General features: G+C 40.5%; 2 protein-coding genes across 2 annotated transcripts; both read right to left on the bottom strand.

Annotated features, from left to right (window-relative positions):
• Positions 1-231: 231 nt before the first annotated feature.
• On the bottom strand, positions 232-24,524 carry enox1 (ecto-NOX disulfide-thiol exchanger 1; the record flags this gene model as incomplete). Its single annotated transcript, XM_080839990.1, has 13 exons — positions 232-363; positions 890-975; positions 2,744-2,849; positions 3,752-3,913; positions 4,256-4,428; positions 7,354-7,474; positions 9,161-9,267; positions 11,405-11,617; positions 12,181-12,414; positions 13,063-13,269; positions 20,474-20,641; positions 23,974-24,111; positions 24,515-24,524. The coding sequence occupies 13 exons, from the start codon at positions 24,522-24,524 to the stop codon at positions 232-234; spliced, it is 1,857 nt and encodes a 618-aa protein (XP_080696116.1).
• LOC308364973 (beta-1,3-galactosyl-O-glycosyl-glycoprotein beta-1,6-N-acetylglucosaminyltransferase 3-like) lies at positions 15,317-16,639 on the bottom strand (the record flags this gene model as incomplete). Its single annotated transcript, XM_080838265.1, has 1 exon — positions 15,317-16,639. Exon 1 carries the CDS (start codon positions 16,631-16,633, stop codon positions 15,317-15,319), a length of 1,317 nt encoding a protein of 438 aa, XP_080694391.1. The 5' UTR covers positions 16,634-16,639.
• Positions 24,525-26,143: the final 1,619 nt, after the last annotated feature.

Here is a 26,143-nt window from a genome sequence, read left to right as displayed (position 1 = left end):
GTTGACAGTGGAGTAACTGGCCCAGAAGTCTGCAGAAAAAATGCAGTCAAATAAATGAATCTGTCCTGATTTCTTGCAGCTCATTCTCCTCCTGCCTCACGTTCTGCTGCAAGCCCACAGGATAATGGCCTTTGTTTGTTGCCGCTCTGTCATGTGGTGCGGCCATGATGACACCTCTACGTCTTGTCCTTCCTGAGGCAGTTAGTCCTTTGATGTGAGCGGCCTGTGGGGTTATGCTGAGTTCAGGCACTCAAAGCCACAGAACTTCCATCTCTTCTCCAATGTCGCACCCACACCGCTGAACTCCTGCTTGAACATATTTGGAAGTCGCAACATTAGGCGCTCAAGCTCCCTCGCAGAGACCTGTGATATAGCAGAGAGGGACACACTCAATTAGCACAGACAGTACACGTAATCTAACAGATTATCCCTAGTCAGTGAATCACTCTGCTTGTTCAGCTCTGTGGCCTTACAGGGTGGGTAGAAAACACTTATACTCATATGTAGTTTCAATTCAACACAAAACTGATTTGAGCATTGACAAAGTGTCAGTCAAATTTGTCAGTGATTATGCTAAATGGGATGAGGTCAAGGGGGCCGGCTTCTCTTCAGTGGCTCTGAGTCAAACCAGCTGGGCTCTTTGCCTTTACATGCTGATGAGTCAGCAGAGTAGAGCTGGGTGTAGAGCCTAGGAAATGAATTAGATAAAGAAAAGCCTAGGCCAAAATCCTGTTTAATCATTACGTATGGTGTTCTTAAAAATAATTAAATCAGAGCCAGATTGTTTTCATTTTCAATAACCCTAATTCAGTCCTAGAGTTTCTGTTATTAAATACATAAAATATTCTCATAACATCATAGCTAAAATTATAATAATCCCAAAACATGCCTTTGTGTCCAAGCTCTGGATATATGACCACAAGTACTCAATGTTGGCTCCAAATGGGTGGACATGGAGGAAAGTGGATATAATCCCTGCAGAGAGAGAGAGAGGGGAGAGACACACAAATGCAGTCAATGTGTGTGATTGTGCATTCCTGTGTGGATGTTGTAAGACTACCCTCACAAATAAGCACAGCCAGGTCAATAATAAAAACGCTGCTCCAAGCAGAACTCAGCACTTAACTTGATTACTTTGGAGGGGCCCAGTAAAAGCCACATGGTAATGTAGGAAAGGGGGGGGAAAGAGAATATAGTGCCGTCCCTGGAGAGGGTAGAGTGCCAATATTTATTTCCTTGATTTATATGTTGTAACGCGACCGGTTGTAGTGAGATCTAATTCAGTTCCCTCCACAAGGCGCTTGTTTCACAGAGCAGTATGTCTGGAGATGGGGGAAGGCACAAGATGTCTCCTCCGGTTTTGTAAATGTAAATGTCAATGTAAAAAACAACAGCTGGGCAAAACAGGCAAGCCTCGGCTGAGATCTCCATTCTAGCATGGCTAAGAACCTGTTCATTTTTCATATCTCCTGTGACAACTGCTGTCTAAATACAGTAAGTACGACAGTCATTTTTCAGCAGGGCATGTAAATGGTTGGATTAATAATAACACAAGCCAGGCTGCTGATAAGAGATCTCACAAAGGGAAGAGAAAGAGAAGATAATTAAAGCTAGTGGCTAGGAAGAGTGTCCAGGGAATTCCTCGGTTTGTAATTTACAGTCAATCACCTCAATGTCTACCCTTGCCCTTTCTGTTGTTCTGTGCAGGGTGATATAACTGTCAGTACTGCACTGAGATCAGTTGTGTTGGACCTGGTGGCCAACGCTAGGTGGGGGCTAGTGAAGTATCTGGCAGAGATGAATCTCTTCCTTGTAACCCATCAATCCACATTTCATCTACCCCCGTTCAAACTCTAGTCCAGTGGCCCTCCGCTTCATCTACCCCCGTCCGAACTCTAGTCCAGTGGCCCTCCGCTTCATCTACCCCCGTCCGAACTCTAGTCCAGTGGCCCTCCGCTTCATCTACTCCCGTCCGAACTCTAGTCCAGTGGCCCTCCGCTTCATCTACCCCCGTCCGAACTCTAGTCCAGTGGCCCTCCGCTTCATCTACTCCCGTCCGAACTCTAGTCCAGTGGCCCTCCGCTTCATCTACTCCCGTCCGAACTCTAGTTCAGTGGCCCTCGGCTTCATCAGCCACACAACAAGTCAGATATACTGTATAGTGATGTGCTTATGTTTCCATCAGCACCCAAGCACACCTTCACAACAGCAGACATGGGCCGAGTCTCTGAACAGGCTCTAGGCCAAGGTTTCCGCTATGTTTTTCACCTTGCCGACCTGACCAGCGAGTGTTTCAATGCCAATCTATATTCCAAACACCAATATAATGTAGTGTGTTGATTGATGCTGATGAAGAATTACCACGTCCTCCGATCGGTTTGACTGTAACCAGGATGTAATCGTGGGATGGGCATTTGGATGTAGGGTGGGCAATTCTTTTCAACATGAATAGATAAGATCCAAATCCTACATGTCTACCATAGTGTTAGCCTTGAATGCAGCTTCACAGCATGATGGTTTGTTTTGGTTTTAAAATTTGACCAGGCAAGAACTGGTCATTACCGGCTAACGGAAATACTGGTCCAGGCATGTGGTCATGGTGCATGGCCTTCAGTTACAATATGCATGGGCCTTCTCTTAAGGGTGGGTGTTCAGCATGTACAATACACCTTTACATTGATTTGCCTATAGCTAGAGATGTTATATACAAAATATGGAGATAACAACAGTACTATGCAATCACCTAGCAACAGAGCCTCCTTCTCGGATCTCAAAGGGCCCGGGATGAACACTTCACGGTTCTTGCCGCTGTGTTGATGGTAGAGGATGTCTGCACATCCATTGACTCCCTATTCAGAGAAAAAGATACAGGACAAAGGGTTTTTTGCTGAAGCTGAGTAGAAATCGTCTTTTAGTTCATATACTTAACTACAAGTGAACACAATTTCAATGACTATGAATGACAACCACATGAGTTTTATTGTCAGCAAAATACGGTTCCATGGCCCAAGAATGAAAACAAGCAGCCAGCATTGTGTGTCATAGTCTTGCAATAGCTGTCGTGTAAAGAGGAGTGCTACATTTCTATTGTGTCAAATAGTAAAGACATTTCTTTCTTTCTGAAGTGATGCACAGCCTGCACATCCACAGAATCATTATAATAAATCCCATTCTATGGACTGACAGCTTTTATTGTTCAATTTATGTTTTTTCCATATTGTATTATTCCAGAATCCTTATCTTCTACACATTATAATTTGGGTTACCCTTGAAAAGAGATTAGAATGACAGGGGCTTATTAGTTGGGGGGTCAGTGAGGTGAGGTGAGTCCTTTTAGCATGGTGGCCATATGATGAGATTTTAGCTGCTTACAAGAGTTATTCAAAATTGTAAATCATCAGTATTGGATTGGTTGGTTATGAACATTACACGTTGGTTCCTAAATAGCCAAACGTGAACAACAAATTAGTTCCTGCCTCCGCAAGCTAGTAACAGGTTTCCAAACAGTCAAGAAGATACCAGTCGGGGGGCACTGGTGCAAGCAGTAGCCCCGACCATATACGGGCTTGAACGCCCATGGGGACACGGGTTCGAATCCGACCCGCTGTCATTTCACGATCCCACTCCCAACCTCTTCTCTCCACCTCATTTCCTGTCCAAACCTTGACTGTCCTATCTGATTAAAGGCAAAAAGCCCAAAAACAAATCTTTAAAAAAAAAGAAGATACCAGTCATTGCCAAAGTAATTTACCTTCTCAGACAGCTCAGTGTTGCTCCCCTCTAGACAGTCCATGTTGTTCAGGAGCTTTTCCCTGAGAGTGAGGACCTCTGCCTCCAGACACCGATGATCGTCCTGGGCTTGCTCCAGTTCCTGCTCCTTACTCTTCAGCTCGTCTTGCAGACTGAGCAGTTGCTGAGGTTAAAACAATCAAGTGTAACGGAGTTATAAATGTAAATAGATTAAATGTAAATAGAGCGTGAGTTTCGCCATAAATAAGCGTGTTTTATTACACCATCATCATTGACATGGTCCTGACTAGCAGATGTAGCTGTAGGATGAGCATTAATGACTAGGTAGTCTTGGAAATGTGTGTGTTTAGAAAGTGTGTGTGTTTGAAAGGAGTTCTACCGTTCTGGTGGGTTATTTGATGTGTTGTACTGTATGTCCGTGTGTATGTTTGTGCATGATTTGTCTGTGTGTGTGTCTGTATAGAATCCTTGCTGTAAGAGAGAGTCAGTGTGAATAATGGAGCACCTGTTGCATGCTCTGCATGGTCTGTTGCAGGAAGTGAAGCTGCTGCTCTTGCATGTGATCCTCCTCGTTGTGGTAGGATTTGCCCTGCTCCTTCTTTAGCAGCTCCACTTCATTCCGATAAGCATCAAGCTGCCAGCGCAGGCTGTCATTCTCCTCCTTTAGAGCAGCTACAGCTGAGGGCAGACAGACAGACAGACAGACAGACACAGACAGACAGAGACAGACACAGACAGACAGACAGACAGACAGACAGACAGACAGACAGACAGACAGACAGTGAACAAGGGAAGAGGGAAAGAAGCAGGGAGAGGTCACAAACACTGCAGTGTAAACCTTGTGAAAAACAATGTATGCTACAGTGTGTAACTTATCTCATGACGGCTACAGTGTGTAACTTAACTTATGTATGCTACAGTATGTAACTTAGCTTATGTATGCTTGCTACAGTGTGTATCTTAGCCTATATATGCTACAATGTGTACCTTAGCTACACGTGCTGTGTCTGCACCAACAATGATGATGATCATTCTGAAGGCTATAACCATAATAGCAATAACTCCTTCAGTGCTGCATGACTAAAATTATCACACAAATATAATATATTTTGTATTGCATCAAACTGACTTCATCATACTTTAGGCCCAGGCATGATGTCACATTTTGAAACCTGATCTTTCCGGAATCTCCTCACATCTAGCTTTAACTTTGTCAGCAAATACATTAACATGCCTGTTTTTCCATAACCTGATAGGATTTAACTCAATTACATTTTTATGTTTGTAAAACCTCAAAGAATCACTTCTCTTCTCTCAATAGAAGTCGTCTGTCTCATGGATAATACATGTCTGTTTGCTGTTCTTTAATATACAGTACTGTGCAAAAGTTTTAGGCAGGTGTGAAAAAATGCTGTAAACTAAGAATGCTTTCAAAAATGGAAGTGTTAACAGTTTATTTTCATCAATTCTTCATAAATTAACAAAATGCAGTGAAGGAACAGAAGAAAATTCTAAATTAAATCAATATTGGTGTGACCACCCTTTGCCTTCAAAATAGCATCAATTCTTCCAGATACACTTGCGCAGTTTTTGAAGGAACACGGCTGGTAAATTGTTCCAAACATCTTAGAGAACTAACCACAGATCCTCTGAGGATGTAGGCTTCCTAAAATTCTTCTGTCTCTTCATGTAAACCCAGACAGACTCGATGATGTAGAGATTAGGGCTCTGTGGGGGTCATACCATCACTTGCAGGACTTTTTGTTCTTCTTTAAGCTGAAGATAGTTGTTAATGACATTGGCTGTATGTTTGGGGTTATGTTCCTGCTGCAGAATACATTTGGTGCCAATCATACGCCTCCGTGATGGTATTGCATGATGGATTAGTATCTGCCTGTATTTCTCAGCATTGAGGACACCATTCATCCTGACCAAATCTCCAACTCCACTTGCAGAAATGCAGCCCCAAACTGGAAAGGAACCTCTACCATGCTTCACTGTTGCCTGCAGACTCTCATTATTGTACCTCTCTCCAGCCTCCAGCGAACAAACTGCCTTCTTCTACAGCCAAATATTTCTATTTTGACTCATCAGTCCAGAGCACCTTCTGCCATGTTTCTGCACCCTAGTTTCTATGTTTACGTGCTTAGTTCAGTCACTTGGCCTTGTTTCCTTGTCGGGGTAGAGCTTTTTGGCTGCAACTCTTCCATGAAGACCACTTCTGGCCAGACTTCCCCGGACAGTAAATGTCTGTACCTGGGTACCACTGGTTTCTGCCAGTTCTGAGCTGATGCCACTGCTTGAAATCTTCCGATTTCGAAGGTAAATAAGCTTGATGTGTTTTTCATCAGCTGCATTAAGTTTCCTTGGCTGAACACTGCGCCTACGATCCTCAACGTCTTCTTCAAAAGAGCTTGAACTGCACATTTTGAAACCCCCGTCTGCTTTGAAATCTTTGTCTGGGAGAGACCCTGCTGATGCAGTATAACTACGTTGTGTCTTGTTGCTGTGCTCAGTCTTACCATGTAAATGGATAAAAAATAAACATTTATTGTTTACATTTTTCAAAGCATTCTTAGTTCATAGCATTTTTTCACACCTGCCTAAAACTTTTGCACAGTACTGTACATAGGATATACACCACTGTTCAAAGGGTTGGAATCACTGAGAAGTTAGAGTTCTTAAAAGAAAAGCCCTGGAAATGGCTGATTTGTAATCAGTTATATAGTATATCACCCCTGGGTTCCAATGACACATTATGTTAGCCGATCCTAAATGTGTTCCATTGCCTGTCTAACTCATCCTGATCCTCAATGTGTTCTGAGAGGCCCAATTACACATAACATGTATGTTGGGAAGTCTGTAAACATTGTCACATAACATACACACTTAAACAATTGTTGCAGTAATTAGTAAAAACAAGAACAATCATTTAATTAATTTAAATTGTTTAACTGTGTAATGCATTCTATTCTGCACTCTCGGTGTGCAGCCATAATTAATTAAAGCACTCCACTTAGTCCTGAGGCCGTATCATCACCGTGCCACACTGGGTCTATTATCTCTTACTTGATATCTAAAATGTTCTCTTAAAAGCGTCTACATTCTGTGTTTTGAATTGTAGCTGAGCTTGCAGTCCCAGGGATTCTTCCCTTGCTATTTGTTGAAGCAGTCAGTCCCTAATTTGTGGGGGCTGACATACAAAACGCCAGAATGTTTAATCATGTTGACACCTCACTTCAAACTTGGGCTGTAATCCAATGTGTGAAGGAAATCTTCCGGGTACTGTGGGATTACATACTGACACTGTACACTGCAAAAAATGCCCCTCTAGATTTAACCCAAATAATTACATATTTAAGCAGGATTTTGCTTAAAACAAGCAGATTTGGCTGCCAGTGCGTTAAGCAAATTTGGCTTGTTAAGATTTCTTAAAATAAGTAATATTTGCTTGAAATAGGTAAAAATAACCTTACCAAGTAAGCACTAGGTAAGTACAATTTAGCTAGAAACAAGACACTAGGTTAGAAAAGCATTTTTTGCAGTGTATACACTACTACAGGATCATATTTATGATGAACAGATGTGTTACAGATGGGTTACCCATGTCTTCGGTGCGTAACTTCTTGGAGGGGTTTTCGTCCGAGTCGTCATCATCAGACATCTCCATTTCTTCCTCCCGGCGTATTCCCATAATTTCTTCACTGTGAGCGTTCCGCAACTCCTAAATTAACCAGAAAAGTTGCCAAAGCATTTGGTATGAGGTATACGTATGGAATATGTGGCTGTGGTTATAAATTACCTTTATGAATCATTTAAAAGCCACGTTTGAAATTAACTAATACCAGTTACGATAAAATGGAATAAACTTGTGTACACATTCAATTATTTCATGCCTATGTATGCATACTTTAAAGACATTATTTATTATACTTTAATCAATTATTGGAGGATTTTTAAGTTCTTTAAATGTTCATTTCTGAGAACTAAGAACTGCAAACTTTGGGCATTGTGTAAATTATCTCTTAAAAATCTTCTAAAAATGTCTTTTAGCATTCAAATGTGCTGTGGCAAATTTGAACATTACACACACCCCCTATCAATGAGTCAATAAAGGATCAGCTCAAATAATCTTGTACTTTTTAACACAACAATAGCTTGGTGATGAGAAAGAAAGGGACAGAAAGAAGATAGCCACAATACTTGTGCTAGAGCAAAGCAAGAGAGTGTGTGTGTGTGTGTGTGTGTGCAGAATTTGTGTGCGTCCGTGCCTGCATGTGAGTGTGTGCGTGCGTGTGTGTGATCCAGTATTTTCATTTGAGCATCTGAACATGGTGCAATCCCACCCTACCCCTAACACCCCTGGCTGGAGTGTTGCTATGGCGGCAGCTCCAGTGATAAATGACTGGACACATCGCTGCTGGGACCTCATGATGGACCTCCATCACTTTTAGAGTTTAGAGAAATGTGCTGCTTTTCCTTAAACGGCTCATAAATACAATACATAAATAAATACAGCGTATTTCTGTATACACAAAGTATTTATTTATACAATGTGTTTATTAAGTGACTGTAATGATTCTGACCTGCTAAAAAGGTTGAATCCACAAACTGAAAATCTTACCTCTGGTTGTAATGGACTCTGAAATGGAATGATGCCTTTCATTGACTTGACTCTCCCAAATGAAATAGCACAGAGTTCCCTGACTTTTGATCCTCACAGACACACATCCTCTACATAGCTTTCACACATCCTCTACATAGCTTTCACACATCCTCTACATAGCTTCCACACATCCTTCACACAGCTTTCACACATCCTCTACATAGCTTTCAAACATCCTTTACATAGCTTTCACACAACCTTAACATAGCTTTCACACATCCTTTACATAGCTTTCAGACATCCTCTACATAGCTTTCACACATCCTCTACACAGCTTTCAGATAAATGCTTGGGAATTATGTTTATCATTTGAGGGGAATAGGATGGATGCCTTTGTATATATCAAACACATACATGACATGCATACATACTAATTACTCTAAATCTGGGGAAAAGACACACTGCATGTGGTGTTTTAAAGCTGGATGAAAGGGTCAGATTATGTCACCCACCAGACTGCTTTCTTTAAAGAATCCTGTGACATATTTGACGAGTAATGGAATATTAATGATTAATATTAATATTCAGCAGTAAATACAAATTAGTATTTTCAAGGCTAGACGTTTGAAGGCATGGCTCTAACACTTTTGTCAGAAAGGCTGTGTTGGGTTCTTGGTAAACTCAGCACACGTCTATTTGGTTGGCCATTATAAGAAAAGGCACACAAACACTTTCATATCAACATCTACCGACTCAAGCCTGTACAGATGTCAGCATGACTAGAAGGGAACAAAAAGTACCAACCTCACATTGCTTTCGCCAAATGTCTATGTTCTTGCGCTGTGCTTTTGAGAAATGGTCCCATGCCTTTTGTCGCGAGGCAGCAGTGAAAACAGCCGCAATCTGCTCAACTTTGGTGGATAAGGAAGTCAGACAAGACAAGCTGTTTATGTAGAGCTCCGCACCACTACTAGCTGGAGAAAGAGACACCAGGACCCCGACTCAAAGGTTTCATGGCTGGGTATCCTGGTGCCACTCTGCTCCACTGTACTTACAGTGCATTGCCTGATGAGTTACTTTCTTCAGGACTGAGGTAACATTGCACAGTGATTAGAAAGGTTATACAGTTGCCTGCAGGTTCATTTCAGGTATTTTTCAGGTAGTTATTTTTTATAATCTTATAAATCTGAATCTTGGAATCTTTATTTATTCATGGTATTTATTCAATGCATAAATGCCACTTATGTTGTGTCAGAAATGAAGCGCAACACAAATTAAATTTGATAATTTAATATTTGAAACCTGGAAGATCGTCGATAACCTTTCCACCATGTTGGCTCACAAGTATTGTTCTGCTGTGAAAACGTTTGAAACTCAACAGTGCAGTTTATAGAGTTCTGGTCTAAGTATCAAATATGAACCAAATGTGTTTGTCTATGACCTGCCCGATCTTTCCCATGTTACTTGCTGTGGTCAGCTTGAATTAAGTATAATTTAATCTGCAAGTGGAGATTTTATGTTTCCATTCACCTCTCCTGTAATTCAATATTTACAAGATGTAATTTTCTATATTAGCATTAGGAGTTTGAGGTCCCAGATTCTCCAAGGTTAAAGGGGTCAGTTTGGCTGAGAATTTCAAAAAGCTTTATGTTTTGAAGATCAGCACTCATTGCTTATGCCACTATAACCCAATCAGACACCAATGGATTGTCTCCAGACCACACACTGAAATTGAATTCAAGTGAGGGCAATGCCTGGCTGTCCAAATGTATAATAACATCAAATGTTCACATCATTATGTGGCTGAAACTGAAATCCGCTGCTTAGAGCTGACCAAAACAAACACATGGTACAAGAAAAGGCCTGGCAGACGTTTCATCACTTGGTGGCCTACCTGCAAACTGACTTGAGCGGTTCCACTCCTGTCTCAAGTCACACTCATTCCTGTCTGTAGTCATACTCATTCCTGTCTGTAGTCATACTCATTCCTGTCTGTAGTCATACTCATTCCTGTCTGTAGTCATACTCATTCCTGTATGTAGTCATACTCATTCCTGTATGTAGTCATACTCATTCCTGTCTGTAGTCATACTCATTCCTGTCTGTAGTCATACTCATTCTTGTCTGTAGTCATACTCATTCCTGTCTGTAGTCATACTCATTCCTGTATGTAGTCATACTCATTCCTGTCTGTAGTCATACTCATTCCTGTCTGTAGTCATACTCATTCCTGTCTGTAGTCATACTCATTCCTGTCTGTAGTCATACTCATTCCTGTCTGTAGTCATACTCATTCCTGTCTGTAGTCATACTCATTTCTGTCTGTAGTCATACTCATTCCTGTTTCAAGTCATACTCATTCCTGTATGTAGTCATACTCATTCCTGTCTGTAGTCATACTCATTCCTGTCTGTAGTCATTCTCATTCCTGTCTGTAGTCATACTCATTTCTGTCTGTAGTCATACTCATTCCTGTTTCAAGTCATACTCATTCCTGTATGTAGTCATACTCATTCCTGTATGTAGTCATACTCATTCCTGTATGTAGTCATACTCATTCCTGTATGTAGTCATACTCATACCAAACTGACTTGAGATGTTCCACTCCTGTGTGTAGTCATACTCATACCAAACTGACTTGAGATGTTCCATTCCTGTATATTGTCATACTCATACCAAACTGACTTGAGATGTTCCATTCCTGTATGTAGTCATACTCACTCCAATTGCACTTTACTTACCCTCAGGCTTTGCCTGGCCACTTGCAATGTCCTATAGTCTCATTGCATTCACTGCAATATTTCAAGTGTTGTGTATTTTGTGGAGTGATGTGCATTAAAATAGTCTAACTACCATGTTAAGTGTGTAGTGTCTGATACATGTCTGAGGATGTGTCTTACAAGATATTACTGAAAAGCAAAACAGCAGGCCAGTTTCTAAATACGGACCTTCTCAGTCGTTGTGGTGGCAACAGCAGCACCAAATCACATGGTAGCTACTGAAGGTTTAGCGTGTGTGTGAAGGGAGTGCTGAGTGTCTGGGTCTTACATTGTGTGAGGATGGTCATCAGCGTGTTCTTGAAGTGCTCCTTCGCCTGCTCCAATTCCTCCTCGTGTTGAGCCTTTTCACTCATAAGGCGCCGCACGTGGCTGTTAGCCGACTGGATCATGGAGTAAAACTGGTTGGCGGTGCGACGATTCACCTCACCACGGTCAACCCATGTGAAAAGCACAGCTGTGGCATCACTGAAACTGATGTCCTCTTAAAAAAATTAAAAAGACTTAGATATAATAGATGCATGTTTTACAAAACATGTGGTATCACAGTACTGAAGAATGAAATATATATGACATACATTTGAAGTAAGTTAATACATGACCAATAGCTCAAATGTGTCAATCAGTATATGGAACATGAATTAAGAGATGTAATGCCCTTAATGAATCTGTGGGCTTTTACAGTGATGTTTATGCCTGAATAGTTATATGAAGTTCTCTCTATAGTGAGAGGCAAAGAGCCTTGCCTTTTAACATCAAGTGCTTGAGAAGATCAGAGCTAACAACTGCTTAAAAATGACTTACTTCATTATTTCACAAACCAAATAAAATAGGGCAAGTTGCTTTTGTTTTCAAAAATCGAAAATGCTCCTGGCTGTATGAAGTTGACCTGAACAATAAGCAGTGTTACCCCATATAATTGTCCATTTTACACACTTTGTTTCTCGGTATTGCCAAGAAATGTCTTCTACGTGATGAATGGAATGAATCAGCATTTTGCAAATTGTGATTTGAAGGCCCTTAATGTGTAGGGTGATTAAAACATACCCTTTAAACTTTCTGACAATATGGCCGCCTCATGCTCAGAGTAGTGCATGATGGGAGGGGGAGAGGGAGGTCGTAGGCGATCCTCGTGGATTTTGCGCCTATGTCTCTCTTCACGAGCCAGCAACCTCTGATTACATTCCCACTCGTATAGGTCATCGCGTGCTTGAGCAAAGTCAACATGTATGCGGCCAGAGTCCTTCTTGTCTGTGCTTGAGCCAAGACGGATTCTATATCCTGAAGGGAATCATAGACAAACATACTGCTTTAAAGTCTGTGTTTTAAAATAAAATGCATACACAGCACTTAAGTCTGACTAATCTGGTAGTTAGATAGATAGATAGATAAATACTTTATTAATCCCGTGGGGAAATTCTGGGATCTTGCAGCTCTCACATATTTACAATAATTACAAACAATATATACAGACATTACAAACATATAATTCAGCTATGTACATGGTGTAAAGTGCATAATAATTAAAGTTTATGGCAGCTGGGACGAATGACCTCCTATGTCACTCAGTCCTTGATCTTATAGTGTTGAGCCGCCCACTACGGAGGCTGCTTGACTGTCCTGCCAGGACATGGTGGAGGTAGTTAACAAGTTTTGGAATATGTCCATGAAATATAAAAGATTAATGTTTTGGTTGGTAGATCATTGATCTGTCTTTATGCATGCAAGAGTACACACCACAAGCTGATATCACAGATAGAGTTGAGATAAGGAACAGTTACATATACAGGCATGCAGCATTGTAACAATGCTAAAGCTTGATGCAGAAATTCCAATTCATTTAACATAGAATGCCTGTTAGGAATGTGGCATTCCAAGAGTTATCAAAACATTTAGCTCACCAGAAAGATAAATAAAAATTGAGCTCACCAGATAGATACAGTGCTTTGTCCACCATGAACTCCTCACTGTAGCGGATGTGACAGAAGTTCTTTTTGCTCTTTCGGATGGCCACAATTTCACCACACTGGTCAAAAACCTCCCGAATCATTTCTTCACTGGCATTCTCTGGAAGCCCTCCGACAAACACAGTTTTACAGCCAGGAGGTCTTTCTCGGGTGGATGGTGGGGGCAAATCTGCAGGAATCATATGAGAGGAGAGATTTTAACCTTGTAATTTAGTCTAAAATAGTTTTAGCTCTATGTAGGAGAGATAGATAACTCGACGTAACGCAAAGCGCTACAAAATATGACCGCCGAACTGTTCAGTAGGTTCTGGCACAGAATGAGTCATGGTTGTCAGTGTTTTTATGTGTTTTGTGTGTGTAAATTGGTTTGTTTTCATTTTTATGTATTAAAGGAATTATTTGTGATAGATTTTGATGATTTGGTTATGTAATGTTTTGTATACTACTTTTTTGTGGATTGTTTTGGTATATTTTTCTTTTGCAATGTAGTTTGTTAAAACAGGTCACATAAAGAGGTGTGGAAACAAAGTGAAGTTTCCGACCAGCAACAGGTGGCGCTAAAGGTGATGTCAGTCAGGCATATGTACGCGTTCGGGCCGGATCCAGCGTGCACCCTAAGACATTTTCTCTGGATCAAACAATGTACGCAAGAGTTATAAGAGACTTTGTGTTTTGTGGCAAGTTGGCAAAGTTTGAGGGTCTGCCACGCCCACACCTTCCGACTAATGAGAAAATCTTCTATAACTTTTAGTCGCCCATGGCTGAAAAGTAACCTGACCACATTTCAAGGCGTTACCATTAAATTTGTCGGAGAAGTTCGATCAGATGCGAGGTGTGCAAACGCCGTCAAAACAAATCTTCCGCTCAAAATGGCCGACTTCCTGTGGACCTGCCACCATGGCGTCAAGAGACTTTTTGGTGCGTCCAGGCATGATGAAGAAGTGTACCGAATTCCGTCAAGCTACGCCAAAATAACCCCAATGCGCAGAGTTTTTTGCAATGTTCTAGGGGGCGCTACAGAGCCATTTTGCTTCATCCATGGACAAAAACTCTACCGAAGATGGACGGTTACATGCTTGATGTTCCTGGCAAATTTGGAAATTTTCCGAGCACTTTGACATATATTCAATTAAAACACCTCATTTTTGCTTTTAAATTTGTATCTAGGTGGCGCTATACATGTAATGACTGGTTATGGTATTGGTTGACATGGCCCCTTGACACAAACATACAAGAACAATTTGGCCCTCCAAGGCCCTACGGTTCACAAGAAGAAAACTGTGTCGCGCCACCTACAGGCCAGTTGGTGTATAATCATGTAAATCAATTTATTGCATGCCCCTCCGTGAACGGAATTCCACAAAATTTAACTTGCAGTCAGAAGGTGTCATAATGATCCCACACCTCCGATTTCGTGCAGTTCTGACCTTGTCAACTTACAATTAAAATGTTTTACAACACATCATTTTTGCTTTTTCATTTGTAACTAGGTGGCGCTATACATGAAATAAGTGGTAGTGGAATGGTTGACGTGGCCTCTTAAGACCAACATACAAAAAAAAATGTGGTCCTCCTAAGCCCTACGGTTTTCGACTTATTCACAGAAAACTGAATCGCCCCACCCTCTCTAAAACGGGTCCAGTCCGACGGGGGTGCAACGGATCGAAACGAAAATCAATGGTTCCACGCTCATCTAGTGGGGCTACATGCCCACCAAATTTCGTGCACCTTGGTGTTTCAGTGTCCCGGGAATCGTTGACAGAAAATCGGCAAACAGAAAAAAAAAAAACTGAAAAAAAACTCTGACTAAACCTACATTGTGGCACACATGTTTTGGGGAAAAATATGTATTTAATGTCAACAGTTTTTTTTCTTTCAATAATTTTACTTCAATGAAAAGGTAAGATTTTTGTGAATATTTCGAGTGAAAGACCAAGAGGATAAACAGAAAAGACAAGGTTTTTTTATAGCCTGTTTTGCTCATATTCATTAGGGGTGCCAATAATTGTGGAGGGCACTGTATATGCTGTCGCGCGGCGGTCATAATAAGTTTGTCTTCATTAACACAAAGCCATAAAATATAAGATTACAATACCATTTGTTTATTAGTCTATATCAGAAATCACAATATTGTCCAAAATAATCGCATTATGACTTTTTCATTACATCATGCAGCCCTAATACATGCAGCCCTAATACACAATTCTGGTAGAACTTTAAGGTAGGTACCTTTTCATTATGTGAGATTTTTCAGCAAACAGAAGTGATTGACCAGTTAAAGCTTTGTAACGCAAGTAATATTCCAGGCACTTAAGTGCAATTTCATCAACTTCTGGGTCAAATTTGTTGGCAAAAAGATGCTGATGCCTGACCAGCCAGTTGAGATCACCGGCACCATACACACACGATGCTCTTATGTATCCTCCATTGCATGGTGGATAAGCTGCCCCCTCCCTTACATCTCCTTCATGATAAATCAACTTCACCAGACGGGCTATGGAGTTCATGTCTGTCATGTCATATTTGTTGTTGGGTGGGCTGGACCCTGGCATACCTGGCATGCGCTGAAGAGTTGCCCAAAGGTGCTCATCTGGACTGTATGTGTCCTTCTCCCACTCAATCAAAGCTTTAGCCTCTGGGTTTTTAAACAAGTGCTCCACAAACTCTCTCGACAGCACAAAGTAAGCATTTCCAGAGAACATTGGGGTACTGATGGGAGGGGGGCGCTTCTTAATGCCAGTCCGAATGGCACCTGACTCAGTGACATTGTGGTGGTATTCCCAGCGAGCTTTCTTGTGCTCAGGAGTTGCTTCAGACTCTAAGCTGTTCTGTCCATTTAACACTTTTAGTGCTCGGACCATCTCTGCGTTGGTTTTGATGGGGAAGTCAGTTCCACAGGTATTGATAAGGTACTTCCACTCAACAGTCGAGTCCAGCAGATCAATCATGCAGTTCAGGTCAGCTTGGACTCGAGACCAAGAGGCATAAACAACCCTCTCAAGTTTGCTTGCCACAAACACATTTGGAAAACAAGAAACAATGGCTTCCACAGCCTTCTTGAATTTTTCTGGAGACTTCTTGTCCACGTGCACACAGTACAGATTCTGTGGTGTGTACACAGCTCTGAGGAGCCTCTCAAACATCTCAATCTTCTCATGGATCACCATGGAATAGGCCATAGGAAAGTCCCTATCTTCTTCACTGAGGGCTACGGTTAGAAAGCCACTGTCTTTGATGTAAGCACTGCAATCTTTTGTTGAATTGAGAAAGAAAGACTCTTCACGCTTTTTCTTCCTCAGAAGTCTGCTGAGGTCCTCCTTATTAAGTCCTTCCATGTCCCCTCGGATTATTGCTGAGCAGGTCAGTAATTCTGCCTGGTCACTGGTAGGTAAAGGACCTGCCTCTGTCCGCTGATCAGTGTTGTAGCACTTATTCTTTGATCTCCATAAAAAAAGAGAAAAAGCCATCAAGGTGAATATGAATACATTTTTCAGCCAATTTAGTCTAAAGGAACAAATCTTCCTTAGAGGCATCTTGCTTAGTGTGCCTGGACTTGGTTTGAAACGAATGTGATGACAATGCTCGCTGAATGCAGACACTATTCAGATCTGTTCAATCTTGAGATTACCGATTACGAATTGCCCAACCTTGAATGGTTCACAATCTATCCAATGCAGGCATGACTGGATGAACATATGAGAGTGGAGGATGGGTTGGACTTTGTGCACAAATTATGTGATCTCTATTATTAACACCACAGTCCATGTGATTAATTATTATACCACACTGTAAAAATGATTGATGCAAAAAGTTGTACAAATGAGGAAATACATGTTTGCTCAACAAAATGGTTGTGTCAAAAAAGAAAAATATGTTTGGTCAATGATTGCATGATTTTCATTACTGTACTACAAAATGTTCATAGAGGTCACATCTATAATTGTGTTCACCGTACCTTTAACATCGCACAAAAAATATTATGTTGGCCGAGCATGAGGGACCAGCAACAATTATTGCTGAGCAGGTCAATAATTCTCCCAGGTCACTGGTAAGTAGAGCAGCTGCCTTTGGTGGCTGATCAGTGTTGTAGCATGTATTCTTTTAGCTGATCCATAATAAAAGGGCAAAAGACATCAAGATGAATATGAATACATTTTTCAGCACATTTAGTCTTAAGGACGAAATCTTCTTTAGAGGCATCTTGCTTAGTGTCTCCTTGACTTGGTTTGAAACTAATGTGTTGACAGTGCTAATACCAGACGCTCTTCAGATCTTATCACTCTTGAGATAACCTCTAAGAGGAAATTGGCAGTCCTTGAATGGTTGATGATGTGTCCAATGTAGGTATGACAGGGTTTAAATATGGGAGTGAAGGATAGGTTGAACTTTGTGCATGGGAGAACAACACGCAAGGAGACACTGCCATCCATACACAAGCCTTTCAATTGTTTACATGGAATGTTTAATGTGAAGATGCAGTCATCCACAGTGTACAAGTATATGACGCAAATGCTTTAAAAGCCATTTAAATCTCTGCTTTGTGTTTGTGTGTTCAGTAAGTAAAATGTAATATTTCCTCCACAACAACTTTGTTGCGAAGATCTTGCAGTCCATTGCAAAAATGATAAAGCCAATGCACAACCTGACCACTGATTATTATTTTGTTTTCTCATCTGTATGCAGTCTATCACAGTTTTTATACTAATTTGAATAATAATAATAATGATTATGTTTTATTTATTTGTTTTGCACTACAAGGCTACACTTAAGGCAGGAAAGGCAGGAAAATGGATTGAAGAGCACTATGTGTGATATTGTGGCGTGCGTGCGTGCGTGCGTGCGTATGTGTGTATGCGTGTGTCACACAGGTCCGAAAATTGCTACATTTGCATGCCTAAGTTAGCATTATCCAAAGTGACAGTTACAGTATTATTACAGATACACATTTATATCACTCAGTGTGCTACCAAGTTAACAAACCCATGACCCTGTCGTCGTTTAGCACCTTGCTCCACCAGCTGAGCTTTGTTTGATTAGTTTTTTGCCTTGTTTTGTTTAGCTTAGGTTTGGTCTGACCTTGTGTTGTTTAGGTTTAGTATGACCATCTTTTGTTTTGCTTTTAGAGCCAGGCTGCTCATGGAGACCAGGGTGACAGAAGCATGAGGGTGGTCACAGGGAGAGCCAGTCAGGGAGGACACTCCGGGGGCCAAGAGGAAAATGATGAGGAGGATGCCGCTGACAACTCTGTGTACACGGTGGGTGATATATATGACTGTCTACCTTTCTTCATAGCTAAGCTTAGAAAGACTCATGTCTGTCTCTATTTATTTATTTGCCTGTCTGTCTGTTTGTCTGTCTACCTATCTGTCTGTCTTTCTGCCTGGCTATATGTATGTCTGTCTGCCTGTGTGTCTTCTTATCTCAGCTTTCTTATCAGAAAGAGTGAAACGTTGTGTCTGTCTGTCTTTCTGCCTGTCTGTCTGTCTGTCTGTCTGTCTGTCTGTCTATCTGTCTGTCTGTCTTTCTGTCTGTCTGCTTGTCTGCCAGCCTGTCGCGCGGCGGTCATAATAATAATGGACAATCGAATGCAGCCCTTCCTGACATAATGACCCATCTGCTTATCATGCTGTGCATCAGACAGACGTAATGGGCACTGTCTACTGGTCACATTGGGTGACCGTGAGCTGAGTGAATGAGACAGAGAGGAAGCAGGCAGTCTAATGGCTCTTTCCAATCACTGCCCCAATGTCCTTTCCCATTTTCATCACAGTTCTTTCAGAAGGTACAAATTCTTTAATGATTTTAAGTAGTGTTGCACCGATGCCATTTTTTGGCTCCTATACCGATACCGATACCTGGCTGTGCAGTATCGGCCGATACCGATACCATACCATACCGATACCACTCTGTTTGAAATTTGAAAAATATTTTTTTTTATTTATGTATTTTTTTTTATCAATGGTTTGGTCCCATGTATAATACTAGTGTAACAGTAAGAAAGTCAAATTACATTTCTTGACAGTTTCAGCACTTCAGACATAACTGAGGACTAGTCCTCTATAATTAATGGTTTACCTTACTGAGCAGCACTGTGGCTTTTCTGATTTTGAACACAATAGAGTTAAAGTTTGGTCAGTTTTTTTTTTCTTTGCCTGTATTGTTTCTTTGTGTGTTTGTTTTGTTTGGGGACCAAACCATTGATAAAAAAAAGAAATAAATACAAAAAAAAAAAAAAAAAAGTATCTGCACTATTTGTTGGTACTCGCCGATACAGATACCACCATTTTAGTGCTGTATCGGGGCCCTATCCGATACTGGTATCGGTATCGGTGCAACAGTTTTTTTAATGAGAAAAGGATATTTAGGATATCCAAACCTGGAATTGCAATTATGGTACTCACAGCTGGACCAATGTTGTATGTCTAGCACTGACATTCTTGCCACATTTATATTCATGTATGGAATCTACACTAATATGCTCTCACTATTAATTCCCACAGTCTAAGCTTGCACATTTAAAGAGGACATATTTAGGACACATTTAGAATAGATTTACATGCTTCAATATTCTCATAACACACAATTTGTTTGTCCCTCTGTATATCTCTATTGAGAGTTACTCCCTCTGGCATGCGCTCTGGGGTTTGTTACTGTGCAGTCCATTGACATGCCCCTAAAGCTATTTAACACACTACAGGAAAGGGAACATCCAGAAAAGCATAATAGGTCTTCTTTTATATTCTCTATACTAAACTATTATGTATGTGTAGATTTATAACTGAATGCTGTCGTGGTAATTGCATACAATATACAGGACAATCTTGGTGGACATTGGAAGGGGGATTATCTTCTTTTGACTTTGCCGGTACACAGATACAGAGCTAAGCAAGATTGCAGGAAGGCATACGTGCCGTTTTCTCAAAAGTGTTCATAACATGACAGGTCATTGTCCATTATCCATTGCACACACTTGTATTATTCTCAACAGAGTGTGTAGGCTGCGTTAGCAGATACATGTAAAACATGTTGCGTAGACACAAAATTAAACATACTGTATGAAGACATGACTAGATAATAAAATTAATTATAAACATTACTATAGAATATCAAGAATTATATGATATATTAAAGGACTCATATATTCATATGGGGCTCCTGTAAAGTCTCCTCCTGTTAAAAGGCCACCCTCGTATTTATTTTAATTTGTCTTTATTTTTTTATTATTTCTTTTCTTTTCATTAATATAGTTCTGTTAACCTATTTTCCAATGTATGTCTGTACTTGATTTCTGTTACTGTATGTACAATATGTGTCTTACTTCCAATAAAGACCAAGTTAAAAAAATAAAAATAAAAACATGTGTTGTGACTTACTGGGGTTCTGTGGGAAGAGGGTGCAGCTCTTGCAGTGGATGATCTCTTTGATGATTGGAAGTTCTGGAGGCACCGGTGGAGGAGGAACCAGACTTATCCCTGCCATCATAGGGTTTATGGGGGTGATGATGCCTAGGTTGGGATCAAACCCCTGGATACAGATGGAGTCTGAGAATCACAAAGACAGATTAAAGCTTCTGTGGTGAACTCATGAACCCTACAGAGATACATGAAGGGAGCTGCATATCAGAGAGAGATAGGGTGGAGGAAGAGAAAGAAAGAAAAATAGTGGGTGGGATGAGATATGGTGGGATGACCACTGCAGTTTAATAACAGAAGCAAAAGAAAGAAACTGAAGAATAATCTGCCACAGATTAGAACACAACTTCTATCACGATTTCATCACACTCATCCATTCGTTCAAGCCCAATCAAATTGGATGGGGACTTGCTGAGGTTGAAAGTCTGGAATGTCAGCCAAGACCCATGACTGCTCATGTTCAGTTCAAATGATTTAGCTATCCCACCACATAGAGTTAGTTGTACATTGTGTATTGTTTGTGTGGTGCTGTTTTGCACCTTTCTAATCAGAAGTAATCAAATGAGTGGTGAAAATTAGTAGATAGTTCAGACTGAAATGATTCATGAACATTAACAGGGTAGAGTGATATCCTTTGTATTTTGAGTTTGTTTCCATGATTGTTTTAATTTCAGAAACAATCATCACCTATATTTCTACTGTGAAATATAAATCACAGTCTTACTTTTCCTCATGCTCACAGACAAATGGTTAGGATCCACAGATGGATTTAACCAATGTGCTCAAATAAAATAGAACATCAGAGAATGCCTTTAATAGTATTGACTTGGATGATCGGAAACATATTATTTACCACAATCAATGAACTGTTCACACCCATCTGTAAAGTCTGTGTTCCTCCCTGGAATAGTGTTCAAATGTTTCCTCATTATTGACACTAGTTTCTCTGCTACTTACTTAACCACAGGAGATTAATCACATTATCAGTGTGGAAATCAAAATAAGTGGAACTAACAGTTAACTCTGAACAGCTACCAAATTAAAGATAGAACTGAGAAGACTCACTGCATTGTTAGATGAGTAGCCTCCGCCAAGGAGGTTTTGTTTTCACCCCTGTATGTTTGTTTGTTTGTTTGTCTGTTTGTTTGTTTGTTTGTTTGTCAGCAGGATTAGGCAGAAACGCATGGACCGATTTCCATCAAACTTTGTGGGGAGATTGGGTCATATAATGGCAATAATTGATTCGATTTTCAGATGTCAAGGTCAAAGGTCAAAGTCACAAGGCGGAGGTTTGCATTCTCTGAATGCTCCCATTCTTGTTTAGACTGAGTTCAAGATGTGGCATAGGCCTTTATTTAATGCTCCCCCGAAATGTCCTATAAATCCATTTATCATGTAAGTGTGTTCTTTCATAAACTGTGAACAAAAAAGAAGCTGCCTGTGTGCTCATGTATTAAATCTCACAATACCTTTTTGACAACAGAAACTCCAGTGGCCTGGATATCCGCTATATTTAGAATGTAATGTGTTTGCTGTGGAGCTCTACAAATCCTTGAGGATAATACATTCTTAAGCATGACTTACAAACAAAATGCAAATGGATTCTTTGAAAATAAAAGAACAGCCTTACAGCCATTTGGGCAAAACATGCATCTACAAATAAAAATGTAGCTTCAATACTCTGTATATAGAGAGTATTCTAAATTATTTTGAACTTCAGTATTCCATTAAAGAAGAAGATGTCTGATTTGTTTCAGTGTTGACATTGACATTTCAAAACTCAAACCAAACAGGTGCAGTCACAGTCATGGTCACACTGCCCAGTGTAATCTCAATACCTGCTTTGGCACTTTACTTTGGAAAATGATTCTCTAGGCTGTGTATATCAGTGTGTGTGTGTGTGTTTGTGTGTGTGTGTGTGTGTGTGTGTGTGTGTGTGTGTGTGTGTGTGTGTGTGTGTGTGTGTGTGTGTGTGTGTGTGTGTGTGTGTGTGTGTGTTAATATCTTTTAATATTCAGTCAAGATTTTGTTTATCATCCCCAGCATAAAATGGCAAGTATACAATCCAGAATACATGAAAGTCATCCCATCTTCTAACACTCCCATTATTAGGCATGACTTAAAATCTATTCAAACATTTTAATCTGACTCTAATTTACCTCAATCCACAATAGCTTCTTTGACATAATGGTAATTATAATAGGATTCACATTTGGCTTAGAATGAATGAATATGGGATGCAATCCAAACACTAAAGGTGAATGCATTACATCTCTCTCTCTCTCTCTCTCTCTCTCTTTCTCTCTCTCTCTCAAACACACACACATACTCTCCTGTGTTATCTCTTTAGCTTTGCTCTCCTGTTGTTCTATCATTTTTCTTATTTCTTATTAACTCCATTCCTTATTTGATATCATCTCTTTGTCTTCATGTCTTAAGTTTGTTCTGCTTGTTCGTCAGCTAGTGAGTTGGTCTGCTCCAGGGACGTGCACAGGAGTGTGCTAAGGTTGCTTGGGCAACTGCCCGTTTGCCCTCTTCGACTGAAGTTGCCCCTCTGAAGGAAATATATATATATATATATACTGTATATATTTGCGATCAGATGATGGGGGAGCGGCAGCGGCGGTTAGTGAGAGTTTAAAATGATATTGTGAAAATTTGCGATTACATGACGGGGGCGTGGCAGCCGCGGTTAGTGACAGTTGAAAATGATTTTGTGAAAATTTGCGATTACATGACAGGGGCGTGGCAGCCGCGGTTAGTGACAGTTTAAAATTATATTGTGAAAATTTGCGATGACATGACGGGGTGTGGCAGCGGTGGTGAAAAAAATATTTTGTTGCCCCTTTTTTCCAGGGCAGAGCAACTGCCCTTCAAAATTCCTGTGCACGTCCCTGGTCTGCTCTGTAGCCTGCAAGCCAGCCATTGTAGTCAATATCAGCAAACGTTAGGTCATTAGTTTCCCATTGAAACCACAATGTCTCCCCTAGTCATTAGGAAGATTACATTGTATGTTCTTTCTAATTCAACTTTTACAGTTTTTTTTGTCATCTAATTGTGGGCATAAATTACAAAAACTCCCTGCCTGCAGTCATGAGCTGACCAGCAAAATAGTGGGTTTCATTTGTAATGTTTCTGTTTAAAAAATGTAATTTGCATGTTACCAAATGCATCGACATGTTCATGTTTAAGGCGGAATAACAGAGACACAAGAGAACGGTAAACTGTGATACAATGTAATGTTTATAAAGCTTTGAATTCAAAGCCTTTCTCCACTGAAGACCCTGGTTATTCCCATCCACCAATCCCTAGTTCTTATATCATCAGAATCTCCTTCCTTTGCCAAGAGCTTGACTGTTCCTGTCTGAGCTGCACTATCGGTGCCTGCAGTAGTCTTGGCATGAGAGAGAGGAGCTGTACATTGAAGAAGGCGTTTTGCTCTGAGAGAGAAAGAGGCTTACCTGATACAAGCTGCTGTCCAGCTAGGCCCATGGGTACAATGCCCAGGTTGCTCATGGCTGTGGCCCAGGCTCCGGGGTCTGCTACAGGAACAGTGTGGTGCCTTTGCTCTGGCCCTAAATGTCCAATCCCATCGGCAACTGTGGAGGGTAGGGTGGAGATGACACTAATTCAATTCAATTCAATTCGATTTTCTTTATATAGCGCCATAACAATACAATTGTCTCTATGTTTAGTGTTTATCATATGACCATATACCATAAATACTAATCAGAACATGATACCAAAAACAAAGATGCTTATTTCATTATTATGGTCATCAAATCTACAACTAGTCTGATTTGAAATTGTCAGTATAGTAAACAGTTTTGCTCAGAGTTTAATCACTTGTGCTTGTGTGCACAGTTATACTGTACTGTATATATCATTATCATTACATAATGTATCATTATAATTATCAGTGTGTTACGGGACATTGATACTATCAATGCTGTACTCAGTGTGTTACACAGCACGTAACAAGAGCAGAGTGGCACTACTTACTGCTGGTCATGACAGGTCTGTGGTGTCTGTCTGTCTGTCTGTCTGTCTGTCTGTGTCCTACTGCTGTTATCAGAGTCCAGGCTCCCCCAAGGACAAGCTTCTAGGGACGGGCAAACATCACCGCACTCCTCAGTCCTGTGACACACAAGCCCAAGGGAAGAGCTCAGAACACACTCTTGATGGAGTAAAATAACAGAACACACTATTGATAGAGTAAAATCACAGAACAGACTCCTGATGGAGTAAAATCACAGAACACACTCTTGATGGAGTAAAATAACAGAACAGACTCTTGATGGAGTAAAATCACAGAACACACTCTTGATGGAGTAAAATCACAGAACACACTCTTGATAGATTAAAATCTCAGAACATACTCTTGATAGAGTAAGAGCTCAGAGCACACTCTTGATGGAGTAAATTCACAGAACACACTCTTGATGCAGTAAAATCACAGAACACACTCTTGATGCAGTAAAATCACAGAACACACTCTTGATGCAGTAAAATCACAGAACACACTCTTGATGGAGTAAAATCACAGAACACACTCTTGATAGATTAAAATCTCAGAACACACTCTTGATGGAGTAAAATCACAGAACACACTCTTGATGCAGTAAAATCACAGAACACACTCTTGATGCAGTAAAATCACAGAACACACTATTGATAGAGTAAAATCACAGAACAGACTCCTGATGGAGAAAAATCACAGAACACACTCTTGATGGAGTAAAATAACAGAACAGACTCTTGATGGAGTAAAATCACAGAACACACTCTTGATGGAGTAAAATCACAGAACACACTCTTGATAGATTAAAATCTCAGAACACACTCTTGATGGAGTAAAATCACAGAACACACTCTTGATGGAGTAAAATCACAGAACACACTCTTGATAGATTAAAATCTCAGAACACACTCTTGATAGAGTAAGAGCTCAGAGCACACTCTTGATGGAGTAAATTCACAGAACACACTCTTGATGGAGTAAATTCACAGAACACACTCTTGATGCAGTAAAATCACAGAACACACTCTTGATGCAGTAAAATCACAGAACACACTCTTGATGCAGTAAAATCACAGAACACACTCTTGATGCAGTAAAATCACAGAACACACTCTTGATGGAGTAAAATCACAGAACACACTCTTGATGGAGTAAAATAACAGAACAGACTCTTGATGGAGTAAAATCACAGAACACACTCTTGATGCAGTAAAATCACAGAACACACTCTTGATAGAGTAAGAGCTCAGAGCACACTCTTGATGGAGTAAATTCACAGAACACACTCTTGATGGAGTAAAATCACAGAACACACTCTTGATGCAGTAAAATCACAGAACACACTCTTGATGCAGTAAAATCACAGAACACACTCTTGATGCAGTAAAATCACAGAACACAAAACATGGCAGCAGGGGGTAGGGGACAAGAGAGAAACAACAAAGACTTCACTGGTTACAGATTAAAACATATTTTGCACACCCACCAGCAGCAAACAGAAACTGCAGAGTGTCAAGATGCTGTTGGCTGAGTCGTGGTGGAATGAACAGTGAATTAAGACTGCTCTAGACCCTCAAGGACATAAAGGTCTTTAAAGTCCATCTGGAGCC

This window comes from Sprattus sprattus (assembly GCF_963457725.1).
Source record: "Sprattus sprattus genome assembly, chromosome: 5".
NCBI lineage: Eukaryota > Metazoa > Chordata > Actinopteri > Clupeiformes > Clupeidae > Sprattus > Sprattus sprattus.
Note: the sequence above shows the minus strand (reverse complement) of the source record. Positions and strands in the feature narration are given on the sequence as shown.